We start from the raw sequence: 24,621 nt of genomic DNA, 5'->3' as shown, positions 1-24,621 counted from the left end.
ACATAATAGGGGACACATTTACTAAGGGTTGAATATCGAGGGTTAATAAACTCTCGAATTCGACCCTCGAAGCAAAATCCATGAATTCGAATATCGAATTCAAAGGATTTACCACAAATCCTACGATCAAACCTTCGAATTCGAACGTTTCGAACGATTTTAAGCGATCGATCGAACAATTTTAAGCGATCGATCAAACGATTTTTCTTCCATCAAAAAAAGCTTAGAAAAGTAATGGGGAAGGTCCCCATAGGCTAACATTGTACCTCGGTAGGTTTAAACTGCCGAAGTATGTATTAAAAGTTTTTTTTAAAGAGACAGTACTTAGACTATTGAATGGTCGAACGATTTCTAGTTCGAATCGTTCGAATCGAAGTCGAAGGTCGTAGTAGCCTATTCGATGGTTGAAGTACCCAAAAAAATACTTCAAAATTTGACCTTTTTTTCATTCGAATCCTTAACTCGAGCTTAGTAAATGTGCCCCTAAGTGTCGCTAGAGAACCAGTCTATATACTGCAGCTTGTGCAAGAGCCAGCATCACTCTATGCCCCTGACTTCAAAATCAGAACAATAAACCAGAAACTCACACTATGCCAGGATATCTAATTACACTGGGAAGCCATAAAAAAGCACCAATATTTGCTGATGTTAAAATGGTACCTTATGGGTACATCCCAGTGGCTAAAAAATAAACGTCATTTCATTAGTAGTCTACGATGGATTTATTAGAAAATCCAAACCTGATTAGAGAAAGCATTTGTTAAGTTCCTATAAAGGTGAACAAGCACCCTTCTTTGGTCTCCCATGAACTGTCAAGCAGCCATTTTGAAATAGTTTACACCCTGATTTAATGGTGCTCTGGTCACAAAAAAAAAAGAGCTTTAATGCTGTTCCAGTGATATTTTTTCTTCACATTAAGAAAATAATTTTGCAGTGCAAATACAAAATAAAAATATGTATTAAGAGCAATTGCCAGACCTTCCATTATAAACATATTACCTTTGTCCATTGGCACCTGCCCTTACTAGCTTTTAAAATAGAAAGACAAAATTAAAAAAAAAATCACTGCTAAATATTGTATCAAAATATTAATTTGAAAGTACAAAACTATTTTTTCCCTCTCGGATATCTCCCTAAAAGCTCTTCATTAATGATAAAAGTTAAGGCAACAGGGAAAGGCACCAACTAGACTTTGAATGTGTGTTTTAAAAATATATAGGTCATTGTCACCTGAACGGTGCTGATTTGGTTGGGTCATAATACTACCATAAGCTCAAATTAAGACAGTTTTACTAATACTAAAGAAATCAGTATTAAAAGTACAATTTCTCCTGTACTTTGCCATGTCAATCTGAAAATCTATTATTTCACAGAAGCCTATGTATGGGTCAGGGATATGAATTCACTTTGTCAGGGATGTTACAGGGCAACCCTTTTGAAATAAAAAATGAATGTGAAACATAGCTCTACAGCTGCTGTAAATACGGTTTGCAGCATCATATATTGAATTTGGTGTAAGATTTGCATCCTTGGTTAAAGATGTTTTACATGGATAAGTAAAAACTTTCAGAAAGAATATTTTGCAAAAGTAGTGCAAGAGATGTCTATATGCAATGTAGAAATGCCATTCCATGTTACTATTGTATATGTTGCAAGGGTAAAGGCAGTCTTCAATACTTCCTCTATCCAGGTGGCTAAACACTGAAGAACAGCACTAAGCCTGAAGGCATGTACAGCTGAAGAGGCCACTGTTCCAAGCAGGATAGTAATCTCGGCAGTTCAGGGAGTCAGGAGCGGAAGACATGCACTGCTCTCACTACATACTGTCGGCAGATAGGACACTCGCTCATGCGCTTCCCACACTTGGTGCAAGTGACCATATGGCCACACTCTAACAGAACACAGTCAATGGGGGAGTCCATGCAGACCTTGCAGAGATGCTCATCACTTGTTGAACCATGAATGCCTGGAGGGGGATATTGAAGAAAAGACTACAAAAGCAGAGCGAAAGATATCTATACATATAATGAAATCCATAACATGATTTAAAATTGATCCAAACCCAAAACTGAATTGATGTACACTTTCTAAAAGTGGTTCTGTGTGCACTTTTGCATTAATTTGCCATCTTAGATTAATGTTCTATTGTTAGTGGCTTATATTTCCATTTTACAATTTTTGAATACCAAGATTTTTGGCTCAATAGCTCACACTGAGGAATGCACAGACATCTATTTTTCATGCTGTGTAAAAGTGGAGTGAAGCATTACAGGTGATGTTGATTATAGCAACCAATCACATGTTTGCTTTTGTTTTCTAAGTGTTGAAATCGAATTGCTGATTGGTTGCTATGGGCAACATCACTGGTAATGTTTTACTCTTCTATTTTACACAGCATGATAAATAGGTTCCTTAGTTTTGCTGACACTCTGACCTTCAGAGTTAGACTGTTGGGCCAAAAGCCTGTTATTAGCAGCCTAAAACAGTTAATAGCTTAGAAACCACTGAAAATATAAATGAATTTAAACTGCAAAGGAAGACTGCAGGTTTTCCTATGAGGATTCATTTTTGTTAGGAGTCCAGAATTAAGATCTAGTACATATTTTAAAAAGGTGGAGGTGAACGCTTACATTAGAGTGGAGACTAAACTTACTCCATCTTGGATTTTAAAACACTCTCTAAGGTCTATGCAGAACAATTAGAAAACACTGTACTAAACTCAAATTCCTGGGATAGAGAGAAAAGAAAGTCATAGATAATGCTAAAGAGAAATTTAGTTGAGAATATAATCAAGAAACAGTTTGCTTTGAAACGGGATCAAATTCAATACTAAACCACTGAAAGTTTTGTGCTTTTAATGTAAAGCCTGCAAACAGCTTGAAAATGAAACACTTTAAACCTAATGTTACAGGATAGATATATTATAAAATGTACATTTGTGTTCAGAATAATAGCAGTCCTACATCACTAACCTGATCAATCACTTGATCTTTTTGGTAGAAATTATATTTCTACATGGCAAATAATTTACTAATAGGTGTAGTAGAGTAATAGAAAACCAACAGACCCAACAGTCATGACATGCAAGCTGCTGGTCCTGTCAAATTGAATTATTGATTGAGGTTTGTTAAAAATAATAATAATAGCTTGTTCCAAATAATAGCAGTGTGGAGTTCAGTTACTGAGGCAAATCCTTCTGTGAAAAAACAGGTGTTAATTACAGCCTTTATTTAAGGAAGGAAGGAAGGAAGGCCGCAAATGGTGTGTATGCTGGTTATAGTACATTTCTCGCTGAAAATCTGAGTAAAATGGGTCATTCCAGATATTGTTCACAAGAACAGAGTACTTTGATTAAAAAGTTGATTTTAAAGAGGAAAACATATAAAGACGTGCAGAAAATGATGGGCTGCTCAGCTATTATCTCAAATGCTTTAAAATGGCAAACAAAACCTGAAAGACATGGAAGAAATAGCCAAAATGATCTTCCCACTGCTCTTTTACAAATAAATAAAATAAAGTACAGAATAGAAGTATTATATTTGGTTTCTTACCTTCTGCTTCAGCATCAGCGGCTGCAATGGAAACAAGAAGTATATAAATAAAACAGCAATAACATCATCATATATGAATAAAGTTGTGAAATACAAGAAGACATTATCAATTAAATGGTTGGCTGCAAAGTAAAGTTATGTGACCATATAAAAAAAAAATACAATCTGAGCTGTGAATCATCCATCTCATTCTGCTCAGCAGGGACAAAGATAAGAATTGTATCAACTAAATGTATCAATTTAGAACAGGTTACAGGGTCGGCGACCCCCCCCCCTCCCAGAGCTGGTTTAGAAGGTGAAAAAAGCCACTTTACACCTCAATATTAGAAAAACAGTGGCACAATGAAAATAGAAGGTAATTTGAAAAAGTCGTTATTGGTGATCTATCAGAAAACAACTAGTTGTTTGAAGGTGAACCACCCCTTTAAAGGACAACTATACCCCCAAAATGAATACTTAAGCAACAGATAGTTTATATTAAATTGAATGACATATTAAAGAATCTTACCAAACTGGAATATATATTTACATAAATATTGCCCTTTTACATCTCTTGCCTTGAACCACCATTTTGTGACTCTATCTGTGCTGCCTCAGAGATCACCTGACCAGAAATACTACAACACTAACTGTAACAGGAAGAAGTGAGGAAGCAAAAGACACAACTCTGTCTGTTAATTGGCTCATGTGACCTTACATGTGGTTTGTATGTGTGCACAGTGAATCTTACTATCTCAGGGGGCGGCCCTTATTTTTTAAAATGGCAATTTTCTATTTATGATTACCCAATGGCACATATTACTAAAAAAGTATATTATTATGATAATGGTTCATTTACATGAAGCAGGATTTTACATATGAGCTGTTTTACTCAGTATCTTTTAATAGAGACCTACATTGTTTGGGGGGTATAGTTTTCCTTTAATAAGCGTTCTGTCCAATAACCATCACTGCAAGTCTTGTCATAATAAGATTCCATTGAAAGCTGTATCTATTTTCTTATTCAGACAATTTAAACAGTTTGCTGTATTTATACCATTTATATCACAGGGAGCTCACCTTCGGTGACAAAGAGCCTGAAAATACCTTGCCGTTATGCTGAATTTAAATTGCCATGGTTATTTTCACATCGGCAGGCATTTCTACAGTTGTGTGAAGATTTGTTGCCCACATTAAAACACAGTTGACAAACATCTGATAATACCTGCTACCTCTAAACATTATTGGTAAACCCATACTGGGCTAATATCTGCATAGAGCCCATATGCGAGGACAGGAATGGAAGAAGAAATAGTGTTTCAATATATTAAAGCGATTCTGACACGTTCCTATAAAAATCATAGGAACGTGTCCGCACGAAGAAAATGCTGCAAGGAATATTTCCCCCGCAAAGGCTCCCCCACAAGCCCCCCCTCAAAGACGCCCTCAGCCCTGCGCACTGATGTAGGGCTAGGGACGGAGCGATCCTTCCATAGGCTGAAATCTTGTTTTGATTCGTGATCAGCCTATGGATGGGTGCTTTTAATAACAAAGAATCTGCAACAACTACTATGCTTCAACCGATTACATACAATAACTACAGACCCAAGAGCAAATACAATGTGACAATTTGATGGAAGCATCCAGTTCAATCATTACTGTATTTCATGAGCCATTTCTAGATTTACCCTTCTGCTGAAGACCCTTTTGTTCATTGTATAACCGGGTAACACGTTCCATGAGTTCCCACTTCTCACAGCAGCCTTTATAGTCAACAAAATTTCTGGCCAAGATCTCCTTTAGCTGACGCACAGAAAGGGCTTCAATGTCATCAACACAGGTGATATCAGAGAGGGATGCCCTCCTCCCAGGTGCCAGATTCTCCTCTGGGTCTGATGACTGAAAGATATAAGTTCACAATATTATTTGACCAGGTCATCAGCAACACGGGTTAGAGATTTAAACAATAAACCAGCAACAATTGTAAATATGTAAGTAGCATATTATATACATATTTTAGAACATCTTTTTCTTCAGTTTCACCGACTAGTCTCTGTACCCTAGACAATTGACTAATTGGAATCGATTTTTTTTATGTGTGGTGGATGGTGGCTCGTGTAATGTAAAATCTGATTCCTGTCTGTAGGCTTTGTAAAAAGAGAAGTGTGTATGTGGCCTCCTTGGTCCCTATATATCAGAACATCAAGAAAATAGATTTTTTGAAGATCAAATGTTAGTGAAAAGGAAATGGAGATGGTAAAATCACATATTTCCCAACACCGATCCAGTAAGAGGTAACATGACTTTGACTGTATTCAAACATTTCTTGGAAAAAGGACACACTGCAGACCAACTGAAATTTATGGTGTTGGAAACAATACCTCCCTTAAAAAGAGGGGGAGATAGAGAACTAAAATTAAAACAGAGAGAGAGGTGTGGTGGATAAAAAAAACTTGGTTCATTATATCCCTCAGGTCTCAACAAAGATTATGATCTATTTTTGTTTCTCTAATCCATTAAATGCATATATAGGGTTAAACCAGTATAGTGATGGATGTGGATCAATATTATGCAAATTATGAAGTCATTTCCTGTTCATTGCTTTTAAAGTTCACGTGTATAACGCTGATTTTTTCATATGGTTTGATAAAGGGCATATAGCTTGCCCAAAACGTCGCTGTACTGATGTTTTGATATGTAATATACACTTTTCCAAAGAATCGTGTGCTGCTTCACTCCTTTACGTTTGTATATCAAGTGGGGACGTGGTGGGTTCCCCTACAGGAACGTGCACCGAGATTTACACTGGTTACACTGCTGAGGGTGCTGGGGCGGATTTGAAATTATGGATATATATATATTTACACTGTTTCAAAAAGTACCCGCAGTCTTTCATAGGCCAGTGGTGGGTGCTTGGTCAAAAGCTTAGCATACATCACTTGCGTTTTCCAACGTTTCGGCCCCCCTTATAGTCCACATTATAAAAAAAAATGTTGTTAGCGGTAATTTTAGTAATGTATCGAAAGGAGCAGGGTGATGTTGAGGGGAAAGAAACAAACTATATACCATACACAGGTCCCATGAACATCCCAGCAACTTGGCTGTTCAGGATGGTTTGCATTTACAGAATTTATAAACTATTACACAAAAAAACATTTTATAGCTTCCTGTTTATTTTATTGACCACAAATATATATCACACACATTCCAGATTACTCATGGTGCTGAAACAGAGTAAATATTAGTCTATCACTAATTTGTTTGCCACCCATCATGTGAAATGGTCAACTGATTTCTAACACAATAGGAAGGTTAAAAGCAAAACTATCAGAACAGTTAAACAAAGCACATTTATTTTCATCCTGTTCAGAAAATAATATGGACGTGTGTTATATTATACAGGAAGTGTACAAAAAGAGAAAAACATTAATCAATGTTTCAACGCTTACTTCAGAATTCCCCAAATGTTCTCCAGCTGTGCCTTGGGCATTGGATGAACCATTTCTGTTTGCCTACAAGGAAAGCAAGAATGAATGGAAATAAAATGAAGATTAGTGATTGCGGAGATTCTAGGAATACACACAAATGCAAGTCTTAATCATTATTATTTCAAGATTAACAGCAATATCTTAGGAGAACAAAATTCTGCTGGAAAATTCTGGACCCCTCAAACAGGCCTTTCTTTCTCCTTCTACACCAATGGCTTAATTTTGCAGCAGCTCCAGTTCACCTCAGCAACAAGTGCAGTTAACGGGGTTGATCACCTTTAAAATAACTTTTCTAAGAAATTTTGCAATTGGTTTATATTTTTTATTATTATGATTTTTGAATTATTTAGCTTTTTATTCAGTAGCTTTCCGATCAGATTGCTAGGGCCAAAGTTACCCTTGCAACCATGCACTGCTTTGAATATGAGACTGGAATATGAATAGAAGAGGGACTAACTAGAAAGAGGAGTAATATACAGTAGTCTAAGGGTTGAGACACACGGGCAGATTCGGTGAGATTTAGTGGACTAATCGCCTCTTCTTTCAGGGCAACAATCTCCCCGAACTGCCTTTGCGTGTCTTCCCATCCATTATAATGAAAAGTTGCCTGCGATAAAGCAAACTTAGCGCTTTGTTTTCCAAAGTTGCCCAAAGTTTCCTTGTTTGTAGGTGAACAACCCCTTTAATGATAAAGATCAATGAAATTAAACATAAATACAGATAACTGAACTTTTTTTGCTCAACATATAGTTGCCAAACTAAAGCCATTGCCAAAGATACATAAACTGAACCTATCAGAAAAGCGATATCAGCAATGGCTGCTCGTATGGGACATATATCTTGTGTTAATTCTGAGATTATACAATTCCAGACAGTAAACAAGCAGTGACTCCTCTGAGCATTTGACCATTAAACTGTGACTTCTAATAGAATGAGGCTGAGTAAGTAGACAGGGCTAGTTTATGGGAAATGTATGGATAAACAGAGAAGAGGTTAATAGCCCTTTTTTTTTTTTTGCATTTCAACATTATTGTTGCATAAAATAACAGGCATTGAACTTACTGCTGAATTATTTGAAGAAGGGTGCCCAGGTGTGTTGCTGGAATCAGTTCTTTGATTTGTTGTGCTTTGGTTAGAAGTAGACGTAGGCACATTGGTCCTATCAGCACTAAAAACTGGGGGTTTATGAAACAAAATAAGCTGTACGAGATCTTCTTTTTCTCGACAAAGGTCTATAGGTATGTCTTTAGAAGTTAAGTAATCTCGCAAGTCTTTTACTCTAAGCTTCATCAACTCATCTCGGTCAAAAGCTGTGGAGCGGATGTTTCTGCATACTTGACAAAGGGATTGGCCATTGTTTGTCTGGATTAGACACGATGTGCAGTAGTAATTCTTGCAATCCATGCAGGGGTTCTAAAGAAAGAAAAAATAGCACAATTTTTAAACAATATAAGGGCATGTTTACTAACATCAGAGATAAATATTTGGAGAGATTTCTGGAAATGTTGCCAATGGCGACCAATCAGCAATTCGATTTAAACAGCCACCTATAAATTAGAAAACCAAAGAAAAATTCTGATTGGAGAAATTTATGGAGATGTTGTCCATAACAAACAGATATTTATCTCCAATGTTAGCAAACATGCCCCTATTCATTAATATCAAAGAGTACCCATGTGTTCGCATTTATGAAGTATATCCTTCACTTATAGTCTAGATGCTGTAGTTTACACAGAAATTATTATTAGCATTGGTACTTACTTAACTGTTAAATATTTTATTAAACCAATACAGGTTTAACCAGTGAGATTCATTATTGGTAATAGAAAGATTACAGAGATTCCAAAAAAGCTTTGGGGAGCTTTTAGCGGATTCAATTTCACGTGCAGTTTCTATTTACTGATACCGAAACGCTCCTATTTTTATAGGAATTTGTCAGTAACGCTTTAATAAATGTGGGCTATAGTTGAAACACACATTTTTACAGATTTTATTAAAAAGCCAATAGAGAGTGGAATCTGAACAGGTTTGTCTGATTATACTGCTATTGTATGTTTTGTAGTTCCAAGTCAGGACGTCTAGGCCCTCAAGGAACACAGAAAGTGTTTACACAAACTTCTTAGATGACACACCTACAACACCAGCAATAATCCCTCATTACATTTTTTAAAAGTAATCACATATTAAGAACTATAGAAACTAGCACATTCCATGTCAAGCAGTATCTGTCCCAGCAGAAGCAGTCAGGAAAATTCAGTCAAAAAAGTATCAAAATCAAAGATCTAATATAGAATCTGAGATATCTCTGGATTTCTAACTCAATAGTCATGACACTTACATCAGTGGTAGACTTTATAAAACAAACCTTTGCTCATACAAGGTAATACTGAGATTTTTTTTTTTTTTGGAGCATATAAGCTTTCAGCATTTTCTTCTGTGTATATTTCTAAAAATGAGACAGAGCTAAAATGATACATTGTTTGTTTTACCTGATGAATTAGCTCTATGCTTTTTTGTATTCCAATAAACTTTTATTTGCATTTTATAGTTTAAACATGCAGCCTGTTTTCATAATGTTAACAAAGCAAGAAATTGACACATAACTCAATATCAGGTTTGCATTGTACCAAAAAAGAAACAGAGGTACAGTTTAAAGCAATATGTGTTTCACTGTTTAAATGTAAATGTGGAAAATACATTTTTATAATAACAGACTACAACAAAATATCAAAATGATATTATATATAAAGAGTACTTAAAGGAACAGTAACGCTAAAAAAAATGTTATTAAAAAATCCATTCTACCTACACTAATAATAGATCTACCCTGCATAAAGTGTATTCATAGCAATGCTTTATTAAAAAAATACTGTTAGAAAACACTGCTTCCTGTCTACTGGAGAACGGCGATATGGCGACTCACTCTGCAGCTTCTCCCTAACCCGACTTCTACCAAAACCTGAAGTTATGAATCCAGAGCCCACAGGCTTGAGGCCAGTTACATAGGTGAGATCCTGGCAGCCTAAAGCCCCTGTCCGACCCATTATCTCTCTGGGCAGCAGCTCATCTGCCCTCCCTGGGGGCATCCCTTCATCCCCAGACCCCCCTCCAGAAGAGAAGTGAGCAAGAGGAGCAGATCTGCGCGACTCTCTTGGATTTACCTGTATATAGACAAATACAAGATTCCTCTGCACTCAACCCATTATCAATATATTTAAGACAGAGACATTTTGTGCATACTACTACTGAAAAATGCCTTACCCTTTAAACAAAACATGGATTGTTTGTCCATATATTGCAATATATTTAAGCTGGCCAACTACGTCAAAGTCATCCCATATCTGGCCAGTCCTATGCTCAATTTTCATCTGATTCATTAAGAATTCTATGGTTTCATTATACATTTTATAAAAGGGACGAATACGTTTTACCTGCAACTTACTAGCTGCTTTCAAAGTAAAACTCTCAAACTTGGCTGCCCTTTTATTAGACACCAGTGGGATCACCTGACTATAGTTGGAGAGGGTGGGAGCTACAACATGGAGCTGGTCACTGCTCCTGTATAACTATAACAAACAAGGGAAAGTTGTGTTCACCACTAGTTTTTAAAATCATTAGGCGGTGGTGCAATGAGGGTGTGACCACCAAATAACAAAATTGAGCATAGGACTGGCCAGATATGGGATGACTTTGACGTAGTTGGCCAGCTTAAATATATTGCAATATATGGACAAACAATCCCTGTGTTGTTTAAAGGGTAAGGCATTTTTCAGTAGCAGTATGCACAAAATGTCTCTGTCTTAAATATATTGATAATGGGTTGAGTGCAGAGGAATCTTGTATTTGTCTATATGTATTTTGTGGTCATACCCTCATTGCACCACCGCCTAATGATTTTAAAAACTAGTGGTGACACAAATTTCCCATATATATATATATATATATATATATATATATATATATATATATATATATATATATATATATATATATATATATATATATATATATATATATATATATATATATACATATATATATATACATACATATATATACATATACATATATATATACACACATATATATATATATATATACACACATATATATATATATATAATATATATATATATATATATATATATATACATATATATACATATATATACATATATATATATAATTTTTTAATTTTTTTAATTTTTTTTTTTTCAGTATCTCATGCGTTAGTCCCTAAACTCAGTAGCCGAGAACAGCACAGAGCATGGGCAGTAAATCAGCAGAAAAGAAGATGGGGAGCTACAGGGGCAATTTTGGAAGCAACAGTCTTTACTGCTGAAGGCTGTGGTTGGCTTGAGCTGGGATAGAAGTCCAAAAACTCAATGTACAATATTTGTGCCCTACTTCTTTATACTCCTTTAAAGAATAATAAAGTGAATGTTGGCCAACCTTAAGGTCCTGACCTTAATCCAATTGAAATATTGTTGTAAAGACCTAAGTCGAGAGGTTAATGTGAGGAAACCCAACAACGTGCAAGAGCTGAAGCTAATCTGTATGAAGGAATGGGCTAAAATTCCTCCAGGTTGATGTGCATAACTGATCAACAGTTGCCACAAACGTTTAGTTGCAGTTATTGCTGCACAAGGGGGTCACGCCAAATACTGAGAGCAAGATTAACTTACAGTACTTTTGCCACATGCAGATTTGTTATTGGTTGCTTTTAATAAATACATAACCAAATATAATAATTTTTGTTTCATTTGTTAAACTAGGCATTCTTCATCTACTTTAGGATTTGTGTGAAAATAAGATGCATTGATATAGAAATAGAAAATTTTAAAGGGTTAACAAACTTCACGCATGACTGTATATGTATGTGTGTATACATATAGAGTCGTGCGTGAAATTTTTGAAACCTTTAAAATGCAGAACACAACATATAATATCTTCACATTAGTTAAGTGCAGGTCACAAAGACTATGACCCACATCAACCATAACTTGCCCCTAGTGAACCCGCACACAATTACTTTGAAGTCAACTCGAACCAGCCGATGAAATTAAAGGGGGACTAAAGTCTAAAATAGAATGTATTTTGTATACTAAACATAAATTTTGTATTTTGTATACTAAACATAAATGAACATGCTGCACCAAAAGCCTAATTAAACAAGTGATTTATCTTTTCAAAGTTGGCCACAGGGGGTCATCATCTTGCAACTTTGTTAAAAATCTTTGCAAGACCAAGAACATGCACATGCTCAGTATGGTCTGAGCTTCTGTTGGGAGGTTAAGCTAAGGGATCGTCATAAAAAAACAGCACAAGTCAAATAATATCTGCCATAAAAGCCAATACAGCAAGACTGATTAATAATCAGAATATGCAGACTGCACTGGGTCTGTGGATATGAATCTCACAGTCGCCAGCTGCTCTACAGGGAAACAAACAAAGTGAGTTCTGGGAAGTAAGGTGGGGGCTCCCCCCTGCCGTTTGAAAGTATGATCGTTTTCCTGCAGAGCAGTTAGGAAACATCTGAAGTTTCCTATATGCAGCAGTCAGAGCAGGTAAAACGACGGGGGAATTTCACTTCATACAGGTTTCTTATAAGAATGATACACATTTTTTAATTAAAGTATATTGGAGAAAGATTTCTTTTCATTAAAAAAAAAGTAAAAATGGGATTTTTTTTTTTTGTCTTTACATCTCCTTTAAGTAGGGAAAGGGGCATGTCACTGAGATCACCAACAAGAAGTGCCAGTCAGAAAAAGCTGGGGCCTGACACCACCCACACTAGCAGTCAAGCTTTCCGACCCAAACCTGATCTGACCCACAAGTATCAGATATATCTACACCTTACTAGTTTACACAATACATTATCTCTTTCAATTGGATTTAGCAGTTTTGTGCGCTCACCTTTCTAGCACATGCTGCAAAACGGATACCACAAGCTCCACAGGAGATTTCTGAAACAGGAGGAGCAGTCATGAAGTTTGAATTGGAAAAAACTTGTGTTCTATTACCCTGTGAAAACTCTTGTGGCTCTGTATCAAAACACAGCCAGTTGCAGCATGCAGCCCACATAGTCAAACCTAAAAGAAAAGAAAAAATTAATAAGTAAATAACACAAGATGAATAGACAAGAGGCATGACTAAATATGGTGTCTTTTCTGGGTGCAATTCTAATGACTTATTTATTAATAGCATGATTCAGTTGAAACAAGTTGAAAGGGGTGGTTCACATTCGAGTTAACTTTTAGTATGTTATAGAATGGCTAATTCTAAGCAACTATTTCCAGGGGTGTCCAAACTTTTTTCACCAAGGGCCATATGCAGTAAAATACACAAACAGCCGGGCCACTCACTCGAGGTGAAGTACGTAGGTACGCCGTGCAGGTCCTCTCCATTTTTAATTGGCCTACGTAGCGCCGGAACATTTTTTGGCCATACCCATTTTTATGGCCACACCCCCTGATTACCATGTTCATTTTACAAATTGTAAATAAGTAACACACACACATACAGACAGGTCTCCCTTGCCCGGCTGCAGCCTTCCTAAATCCACCCCTCCCCCAAGCCAAGCACAAAACAGTTACTCACAGATCATCAGATGCACACACAGTTCCAGCACAAACAGCATGTAACAGGCAGGCCACCGCCTTGAAGAACAGCAACGGGATCCAGCCCAGGTTTGGCAGCAGCGTAGAAGGGGGATGGAGCCATGCTTCCACTTGTTTACCGGCGCCCCCCCCCCCACTACACTAAACTCCAGTCATGGGGAGGGCGGAGTTTAGGACTTCTAACACGCTTCTCAGAGTCTCAGACACTGAAGCACTGTAGGTTCCGCCCCCAATGACGCCCTGTTAGAAATATTTTTTTTCCTGGCTGCTGAAAAACTTGTCGGCACTTTTAGGGGGGGATTTTTGCACGCTGCGGAACAATTAAAAATGGATATTGGGCCACATTTGGCCCGCGGCCCATAGTTTGGACACCCCTGAATTATTCAATTGGAGTTGAATGTTTTGTTTTTTTCCAACCATCTAAAAAACAAAATGCTCTGTAAGGCTACTCATTTATAACTATCACTTTTTATTACTCATGTTTACAATCAAGCCCTCTCATATTTATATCCCAGTCTCTCATTTGATTCAATGCATGGTTGCTATGGTAATTTGACCCCTGATTTCCTTTTCTCTGTAATAATAAAACAGTACCTTGTACTTGATCCCGGCTAATATATAATTAATCCTTATTGGAAGCAAAACCAGCCTATTGGGTTTATTTCATGTTTACATTACTTTCTGGTAGACTAAAGATATGAAGATCCAAATTATGGAAAGATCTGTTATCTGGAAACCCCCCGGTCCCGAGCATTCTGGATAACAGGTCAGTATAAAATCAGTATAATGTAAATATAAAGTAATATTTCTAATAGGATTCAGGAGAGCCATAAAGTCTGCAAATCAGCTTTTTGACCAAAAAAATGGTTTAGAAACATTTACTACAAAACTACAAGCAGTCATCAAATAAACTAGGTTTACACATGCTTAGATTGGTGATATTTAGTAATATTTAGTAATGATGCAAAAATCTGACCATAATGATCAATACACCAAAGCCCAGGTTCCTTGCTTGTTCAAGAATTAATTTATAATGTAAGCACAATTAGGTGAAAAGCCCCAAGTTCCTCATTCGCAGGTGTAGCTTTTCTTCTATTTCTATGAAGCTACTATACAATTCTCTATTAAAGATATTCAGCAAAATGCTCACAGCTAAGGTAAATATTCAGAATGTAGAGATGAGAAGGACTTGCACACTGACATTTATTTACTAAAATCTGAATTTTTCTCATTATTTTATTAAAACATCTTCGACCAAACTCCCATCCACAATTTTACCTTAATTTATAAACAAATGAACTCGAAAAAATCTAGTGTGGGAAAAGGCTCGAGCAAACCATGGAAAAATTTTTTTTGGGGGTTATTGCCAGAAAACCAGAAATTATTCCGATTATTGTACCATACCCAGCGCAGATAATGATATCTTTGAATTGTAAAAGGGACATCAGCTATTGACTTCTACGTGACCTTGGCAACTTTGAGATGGAGTATTTTTTGATTCTGTCTTGTCTCGGGGTATAATAAATCTTGAAAAAGTGGATTTTTTTTTTGCACGAAAAAATTGTGTTTTCCTCTTTAAAACTCGGCCTTTAGTAAATAACCCCCTAAATATTCCTGGTTTATTTGAAGTGGAAAATACTGTAAACCCAACAGACCCTCCCATCACCTTGGGGCTGTAGCTCAATGGCAGTTCTAGTACCACTTCTGAGTAAAATACACTTCTGAAAGACTGGATGTGTTTATTAACTGACCTCTATGGGTGTCGTTAAATCTTGGCATCAAATAAACTAGCTTTACCCATCTTAGCTTGGTGATATGCAAATAGAATATCAGCAGCCACAGAAAAATAATAATTGTGCCAAAGCTTTAGGATCAATTTCACAGATCCTCAACCAATCCTCAACTCAGCGGGAAGCAAAGGAATTAATCCTAATCTCTACTCGTTGAGGACATCATAGGCTGTGCCCTGTGCCATCTTTCTCGCTAAACCTTCATAAATCAGATATATCAGCAACACACATTAAAGTGAGAAGTACATCACTGACAATAAGCAATATGTGATTTTTTAATCAAAAACATCCCCATTCGACCATTACTAAAAGCCATTACAGGCAATTTAAAACATTTGTACAGATGTGAATGTAACAGTAATACATACTTGTCACCACTAGGTGTCGCTGTTGTGCCAGCAGAAGATGTTCTCAAACAGAGTGAAACAAAAGTGTCCATATAAGTATCCATTCAAGGAAAGTCCATGTAATCTGCAAATGTATACAAATGTATAATTTTGTTGCTGTATTGACAGACCTGAAAAACCAATAAATAATCGCTTACTCAAAGCTAGGAAAGCACCGAATCCACTTTTTTGGATTCGGCCGAACCCCCGAATCCTTCTTGAAAGATTCGGCCGAATACCGAACCGAATCCGAACCCTAATTTGCATATGCAAATTAGGGGTGGTAAGGGGAAAACATTTTTTACTTCCTTGTTTTCTGGCAAAAAGTCATGCAATTTCCCTCCCGCCCCTAATTTGCATATGTAAATTAGGATTCGGTTCGGCTGGGCAGAAGGATTCGGCCGAATCCGAATCCTGCTGAAAAAGGCCGAATCCTGGCCGAATCCTGGATTCGGTGCATCCCTACTCAAAGCATTTTATGTCAAAATCATTTACTTGTTTCTTAGCATTGTATTCTATATGCCATAAACTCCAATTCATACAATCCTATATCGTTTTAGTTCAATAAGTTATTAATTCGAATCTGTCATAACAGGATGTAAAAGGTGAAAACCAACTCTTAGGTCAGAAAACAGCTTAGCACTAACTGTCCATTAAGCCCTTTAGGTGCCACACAGTCCAACGCGTGTATCCAAAAGGCCTCTCTTTTCAATAGGGCATTATCGTTATCACCCCCTCTTGCCTTGGCTGGCACATGCTCTATTGGCACCTGAACGCTGCTGACTGTGTTTGGCTTCTGCCCAATGTCGGGCCACCAATTGCTGGCCAATGTCCTGTTTCTTACCCTTTGTTTTGTCCTCTCTCTCTGGATCGAAGGCAGCCCTGATGCTTGCTCTGTGCATGCCTACACGCTCTTTGAGCATTCGAATAGTTTTGCCACAATAGATTGATTTCATAGTGTTTGCCGTATTACCTAAGATTAGGTAATTAGTACATGTCTTTTTCATCCATTTTCTTACGGGCTGTACTGGCCTCTAGCAGAACTTCCTCCCGACTAAGATTTAATGCCCATTCTTTAGCATCACTGATCAAGGCATTTTGGGTAACCCCTGAGCAGGAATTTCTTGCACATAGGATTCACATCCTCCAATCTTTTGCCTTCCTCGCTATTAATCCGTATCACCCTTAATAATTGTGATCTCGGTAGTGAGTCCAATAAGTAGCTGGGATGATTGGTCTGGTAGTGCACTAGTGTATTACTGTTAGTGGGTTTTACATATATACATGTCTGTAGAGTGTCATTTACTTTGTACACATTAACATCCAGAAACTCGATGCTATCCACACAATAATTTAATGTTAGCTTGACAGGACTAGTCATACAATTTAAGTGCTCTACCAGATTTTCCAGCTCTTCACTCGGGCCAGACCATACAAAGAAAATGTCATCGATATAGCACCTATAAAATGCACCATATCTTCTGATCAAGGTATGGCTTAGGATGCATTCATTCTCATACATATACATAAAATGTATTGGCATATGTAGGAGCTACTTTCGATCCCATAGCTGTCCCTGTGCGTTGCAAGAAATATTGCTTTTCAAATTTAAAATAGTTTTTATACAGAATAAAGCGCAACAGGGACAGAATGAATTCATATGGGGGTCCTTTATAGTGCTCGTTGCCAGAAATCAGTTGCCGCACTGATTCAATTCCCTGTTCATGCGGGATGCATGTGTACAGACTCTGTACATCCATAGTCACCAAAATAAGCTTAGATGCCGGGAATAACCTATTTACCATCGCTATTCCCTGCAACTATTTATTTACTTTTGTGGGTAATAAAAAAAAAAAAAAAGGAAACACTCACAGCAAGTGTAGCTAATGTTCATTGGTCTCTGTGGATGTATGCACATAGGCATGCACAGAATAAGAGCTAGTCAGATGCAGAATGTAGGCTAAAGAAGCTTTGCTATGTGATCCCATGGCCATTTTACCCCAATCTCCCCCCTTAAAGGAATACTATCCCTATCAAAACAAATTAGTTAATAGTTCTGTTTCAGCAGACTTATGCACAAATTCATTTTTTAAAAAAGGAAACTGTTTTTTTTTATATTTAATTTTGAAATCTGACATGGGTATAGAGATACTGTCAGTTTCCCTGGTGCCCCAGTCATGTGACTTGTGCTCTGATAAACTTTAGTCACTCTTTACTGCTGTACTGCAAGTTGGAGTAATTATCACTCCCCTCCCTTACCCCCAGTAGCCTAACAACAGAACAATGGGAAGGTAACCAGATAACAGCTCCCTAACACAATATAACAGCTCCCTGGTAGATATAATAACAGCACTCAATAGTAAAAATCCATGTCCCACAGAGACACCTTCAGTTACACAGAGTAAGAGAAACAATAGCCAGCCTGAAAGTAGTTTCATCCTGAAGTGCTGGTTCTTTCTGAAAGCACATGGCCAGGCAAAATGACCAGAGACCTGAGATGGCTGCCTACACACCAAAAATACTAGAACTACATAGCTCCATATTGTGATCTAATTGAACATTGCAAATGGTGGCGAACCGCTGTGTTAATTCACTCTCACAACTGACATTGTGGGACGGTTTCTGTAGCTGTGTGCTTGGCAACACATCTTGGGACCCAAAACTGGGCTCCCTTTAATTTAGTGAAGTGCCCTAGCAATTACAAAAACCATAATTTTGGTGTACTAAAAAAAAGTTAAATAGACAAACCTGATTTCACACATTGAAAGGAAACCATGTTACTCTGACAAAACATTTCCCGTCATCCTACACACATCACAATGAAAGGTGAGGGAGGAGTTGGATTACTCCATCAGCCTAAAGGTGGTCACAGATGTACTGATAATATTGTACACAACAAAGTTTTGTATAATATTTAGTGTGTGTATGGCAGGAGATGAGGCAACCAATACCAGTAGAAGACCTGCATATTGGTCAGCTCATCAATTGGGCTGGCTTGAAAATGTTGATTGACCCCTGTCCCAGCTGAATTGTCAGATTCAATTCTATTGTTTCTACCTGTGTATTCAGATCTGTAATGAAAAATGAACGATCTTGTTGTGTTTATGGACACCTTAAAGGGATCCTGTCATCTGAGAACTTGTTTTTTTTTTTGTTTAAAACGCATCAGTTAATATTGCTACCCCAGCAGAATTCTGCACTGAAATACATTTCTCAAAAGAGCAAACAGATTTTTTTTTATTCAATTTTGAAATCTGACATGGGGCTAGACATTTTGTCAATTTCCCAGCTGCCCCTGGTCATGTGACAGGTACCTGAAGAATTAAACATGGAGAGCTGTGAAATTCCCCCAGGGATGTACATGCTTTTTATTTTTTAACAATTTTCATCCAATATCTATGTATGTACCTTTAGCACTCTAGGCAACACTGCAACAAAGTACTCGCTTTTCCTGATAACCTGCTGGGCAACAACGTGATAACAAAGCGCACTTTCAAAGTTAATTCCCCAACAATGGACTAGGGATCAAAGCATACAGAGCTATTTTATACTATAATATTAAATATTTATCTTTATACAAGCTGTAAAGTTTTAAATCAACACACAGAGCGAATTGTAAAGTCTGCAATCTGGTTGAAGCCTGGTGGGACAGCAGCAGTGTGTGGCGTATGAGGGCATTCTTACAATCACAACAATTGCATCCTATGTCATAAACCTGACATGATTTATGATGTAATAGAATGAAAAGCTGGTGTTCTGTGGTGTCTTCCTTACAAACACTGCTCAGGTAGGTGAATAGTGTGAGAACTAATAAACTACCAGAGGTTTCCTGACTGGTCCTTTTGGGGTTTTTTTTCATACTAACTGAATGAGTGTGTGGAGGTTTATCATAATTCCCCAATGGAGTCAAAGAGCAGTTGAACAGATATCAGACTCGCACAGTAGAGAATGGAATAGGCCAGTAAGATTCTATTCTTTTAACGCTATTGCCTAGAATGTTCAGGTACATTATATATAGAGAGAGAGTGAGTACTGCGGTTTAAATTTCGGAATAAAAAAAGTGTAATTCACTGCACACACATCATTTCCCAACACATGTCGTCGTACAGCTCGTTTTGTCACAGTTTTAGTCCAGGTAGAACTATAAGTGAATTGGAAAGGGCTTGGGGGTTCAATTCCTACACAGCTTCTGGGATTAAAACTTCTGTGATAAAACAAAAGCTGTGTAGGGAAAGACCATGCAAATACCAGCCTTTCCTTCCAAAGTATCCGGGAGGCTGGTAACTAATGTAAATGAATACTTCCCAACTGTCCCGCTTTAACTAGCACAGCCCGACGTCCCAAATCGCTACTTACACCTCCCGCACAGCTGTTTCATGCAGGGTCCTATCCTCCTGTTTTACTGAAAATCCCAGCTCCACAAGCCTCATCACACTACACGTAAGCGCATTGACGCATCACGTACCTGCCTTGTGGGCGTGACTAATCGGCGTAACTCAGGGTTACACAGTGGGAAGCTGCTAGGCACGTCCAATCTGGATGTATTATTTGTTATGCTCGCACTTCCTACTTCTGATAGGGTTATATGTTTTGGTTGTCTCCTTCAACAATGCCTTACGCCACATTATAGATACCAAATATTTCCTTAGAAACCATTTCTATTTTCTGTTCAGAGCTGTTCCCTGTGCTAAGTAAATGAAAAATACCTGTTCCTGTTTTGCTGAGTAGCCTGAGTTTGCCTACAGTATCTGACGCTTTTTCTTCAAATTTGACCAAAAATGAGCGGGAATTTGTGCAAAATGGGGCAGAGTGGTTTTTTCTTGTTTGTTTGGTCTGCTTTTACTGAACTTTATACCATTTACTGTCTGTCTCACACACATCTGTGTTATGAAACTTTGTAAAACCCTTACTCCTTTTACTTTATAGGCTTTTTTTTAAACACATTTTGTTTCAAAGAGTCAGTGACACACAGAACAATACTTATGTTAACCAAAAATAAATGAAGTCCTGGTAATACTGGAATAAAAACAAAACCACAATATTTCTAAAGTTTGCATGTACACCTAATCTATGCTAATATTTTCGTTAGCTAAAAAAATGGCTCACAATTATTTCCACAAATCACATAGAGAACTGTGATTTACCTGAGGCCTCTCAGGCTCTAATATTCTCTCTCCGGCATACTAAACTTCATAATAGTTCTTATTGTGGAGTGACGCTGTCAGTTCCTCTATAAGCATAGTTGATTCATCTCTCAACTGGTACGGGTTTGTTTCTTCAATATGGGAGAAATAGGGCCCCCAACCCTTTTTTTCCCCATGAGCCAGATTCGAATGTAAAAGGGGAGCAACAAAAGCTTTAAAGAGTTATTTGTGTCTGCTAAATAAGTGCTGTGATTGGCTATTTGGTACCACCTATGTTGATTGGCAGACAACAGGAGGCTACTTTTGGCAGCGTGCCTGTTTTTTATGGAACCAAAACTTGCCCCCAAGCACAGAACTGAAAAATAAGCACCTGCTTTGAGGCCACTGGAGGCATCATCCAAGGAGTTGGTGAACAACATGTTGCTCACAAGAAACTAGATAGGGAACACTGCTTTAACTGCTACCAATAGCTGGAGCGGTATCTCCCTTGGAGTTGAACTGGTGTAGTAGTTCGAAAGTTAAAAAAGGCTTATTGTTAACTGGCCCCTATTACCACCTCAGATCTGTTTTACCTGGTCCCATAAGGTGGTTATTACTGGCGATAGCAACCAAATATGTTCTAAGTTTCCCACTTCTGTTTCACATCTCAAGCAGCTATCTGAAGGTATCATACCCATCTTATAACACGGTTGCATTCCATTTTTATTGAAAGGAGAAAATAGCATACCAGTAACTATTATTTGGGCTGATGTTTCCCTGTAAACTGCCAAGAAGTGCAGACTGAAAATGTGTTTAAGGGAAATTGTGGGGGGGGGGGGGTGAAAAATAATATGAGGCAAAACTCAAGGGCAGCTAAAATGATCTAGTTAGAGCAGCAGGTATAGCATAAAACTAAAGTGACTTGTGCCTTGACTTCTCTCTACATTGTACAAAAATGCATTTCTCATTTACATGCAGAATTATGCTCTGTGTATCTGCACACAGGCCAACGTATTACATGTCAGTGCAAATAATTGATGGAGTGGATGAGTCAGATTCACTCCACTCACTGAGGAAATAAATGTAGGCGGAAAATGCTGAGGCACAGCTCTGTGTGTCCTTTCCCTAAGTCTAATGGCACACTGAGCATTTTCTCTACCAGTGTAAAAATACTGCTTGTGTATTTTTCTACCAAAATCGGATCCGTGTCTGTAGGGAGATCTCGGTCATTTCTGTCACTACACTATTGGGATGGATATGGTACAGATTGGCCTTTTGCTGCTAGTGTTATTTTTACCAGCAGATCAAACACACAGTGAGCCATAAGCCCAAAGAGACCATAAGCAGATGGGGGAATCTGAAAGGGGACATAGTGTATAAACATAAATTGAAATTAAATTTTCCCATTTAAAAATAAGCCTGTCTGAACTAGGAAACCATCAGCGATGTTACAAATGTGGACTGGAGCTGCTTCCTTCGCAGCCTTCTGTGAGTATATTGCAAGGTTCCCAACTGTCCCATCTGTTTTTGTTTTTAATCATTAAGCCCTCTGGGGGCCCTGATTATTTTGTTGGACAAGGCCATGTGATTTCTGATGGCAGCCCTGTGCATAAATATAGACGCGGTCTCTGTAAAAGCTTCAGGTAGGAACACCATGGTTTCACTTTTACACAATCCTGTAAAACCAGTTATCATTCCTTGCATTGTCTTGCCAAAGTAATAAACCACCAAACAAACACAATGTATGTCTATACCAGTGGCACGCCTGTATATTGGTTTAGGGGTGTAACCTCCCTCTATCAGATTATTATGGCTACAGTTGCTCTAAAACAGAAAGTGAAAGACTTGTACAAACCCTTTGAAAGATCACTATGTCCAACCTTTGGTCTTACAAAGAATACTGGGAGTTGTAGTTGAATACAAGTGAATGCAGGGTTGGATATCCCTGGCACAGGTCCTCATTGTGACACCAGGGGGCACATTTACTAAGTTCGAGTGAAGGATTAGAATAAAAAATACTTCGAATTTTCGACCTTCGACTACAACTTTGAATCGAACGATTCGAACTAAAAATCGTTCGACTATTCGACCATTCGATAGTTGAAGTACTGTCTCTTTAAAAAAAACTTCGTCCACCTACTTCGCCACCTAAAACCTACCGAGCATCAATGTTTCGATATTTGAAATTGAAGGATTTAACTTCGAGGGTCGAATATCGAGGGTTAATTAACCCTCGATATTCGACCAATAGTGAATGTGCCCCCTAGGGTAGTTTTTCTATAGGTGTCATTGTGTTGTCTCCCAGAATACATTGTAAAGCTTATGCCCAATTCTAAAACTTTTTAAAACGTTCTCAACGTTCACAACATGCTGAACACCCATTCCTTAGCTGGGCTTCTCTCCATTCCTAGACACAACTAATGTGCCTGTATATACTAGTTTTTCAGGCACAAATAAACTTTACAGGCACAGCTCAGAGCCAGCGCATATACCTGTTTGATGTCCTGAGGGTTTTCTGGGAGTCACACCATGTCCCTCACTCCCGGTGTTACTCAGTCTGAACCCCAATTAGCAGCGTGACCCGACCACCAACAAGCAGGAAGAAGCCGTCTAAAGCTGAGTATGGTTGGGAGTGGAGTCACACCCCTATCAGTATGTCTATCAATCACTAGAGACAGTTCACACAAATAGCACCTCTTCACTGAACACCCACCCACATGCTAAATCCCTGCCTCTTTTGGCATCAGCTGAAAAGTACAATCAAACAAAAATACCGGACATTTTTGTCTGAAGATTTCTAGTAAACTGAATTCCTATATTTGTAGTTGAAAAACATTGCAAAAGACTGTTGTTCTCACTGTAATGCAGCTGGGGAGAAAAATAGAAGCATTAAGAACAGCCTTTATAAAGTTACAGTTGAACTGAGGTTTGGAACAGGTCAGGACAGATGAGCATAAAGTGGCATACAGTAAGGGGGTTATTTACTAAAACTTGAAACTAATTATTTTAACTTTGACCAAACTCCCATTCACAATTTTGCATTCATCGTTACAATAACGACAAAAATTGGTGCGGGAAAAGACTCGATGAAGTTGTGAAAAATTTCAAATCACACAAATGTTTCGGATTTGCCCCCCGAAAACTCGGGATTATCTCATGAAAACCACAAATTATTCAGATTACAATATGAAACCCAGTGCAGATCATGATATCTTACAATTGTAAAAGGGACAGATTTGAGATGGAGTATTTTTGAATTAAGTCTTTTAGCAGCTTCCAAGTATGATAAATCTCAACAAATTCAAGTTGTTGTTTTTTTTTCAACGAAAAATTTGTTTTCCCTTTTAAAGCCCCAACCAGAAAAATTTGTGTTTTAGTAAATAACCCCCTAAGAGTTAAAAATTATGTCCTTATGAATAAAAGTATAGGCTATAAGTAGAGATGCCAAAATATGCTTATTACAGCCTAAAACATAATGAAGAAAGCAGAACTTATAAATATAACAAACAGATGGACTTTGGTATGCTGCAGGTGCGAGTCGTGTCTCTGTTAGTGGTAAAATGAGGATATCTATTTGGAACATACAGATCTGTTCATCAAGGATGGCAAATTTCCCAGGCAAGCTGTCCAGACCCCTAAAAAGAAAGGGGTAAATTTATCAAAGAGGGAAATTCCGCAGCTCAC

General features: G+C 37.7%; 1 protein-coding gene across 3 annotated transcripts; it reads right to left on the bottom strand.

The window, feature by feature from the left end:
* Positions 1-707: 707 nt before the first annotated feature.
* On the bottom strand, positions 708-23,576 carry rffl.S (ring finger and FYVE-like domain containing E3 ubiquitin protein ligase S homeolog). 3 transcript variants are annotated; one of them, XM_018248337.2, is made up of 8 exons: positions 23,430-23,576; positions 15,797-15,899; positions 12,935-13,110; positions 8,081-8,431; positions 6,980-7,042; positions 5,219-5,429; positions 3,552-3,572; positions 708-1,966 (listed from the first exon to the last, which is right to left on the bottom strand). In XM_018248337.2, exons 3-8 carry the CDS (start codon positions 13,100-13,102, stop codon positions 1,788-1,790), a joined length of 993 nt encoding a protein of 330 aa, XP_018103826.1. In that variant the 5' UTR covers positions 13,103-13,110; positions 15,797-15,899; positions 23,430-23,576; the 3' UTR covers positions 708-1,787.
* Between the last annotated feature and the right edge of the window lie 1,045 nt (positions 23,577-24,621).

This window comes from Xenopus laevis, chromosome 2S, assembly GCF_017654675.1.
Source record: "Xenopus laevis strain J_2021 chromosome 2S, Xenopus_laevis_v10.1, whole genome shotgun sequence".
NCBI lineage: Eukaryota > Metazoa > Chordata > Amphibia > Anura > Pipidae > Xenopus > Xenopus laevis.
The sequence above is the reverse complement of the archived record's forward strand: the minus strand, read 5'-3'. Positions and strand labels throughout refer to the sequence as shown.

Coding starts and splice junctions, on each gene's coding strand:
- rffl.S (XM_018248337.2), bottom strand. CDS start 13,102: ATGTGGGCTGCATGCTGCAACTGGCTGTGTTTTGATACAGAGCCACAA. Junction 7,043..8,080: donor CTTCTTCAAATAATTCAGCA/GTAAGTTCAATG, acceptor CTTTCCTTGTAG/GCAAACAGAAATGGTTCATC. Junction 3,573..5,218: donor AAAGGGTCTTCAGCAGAAGG/GTAAATCTAGAA, acceptor TTTCCATTGCAG/CCGCTGATGCTGAAGCAGAA.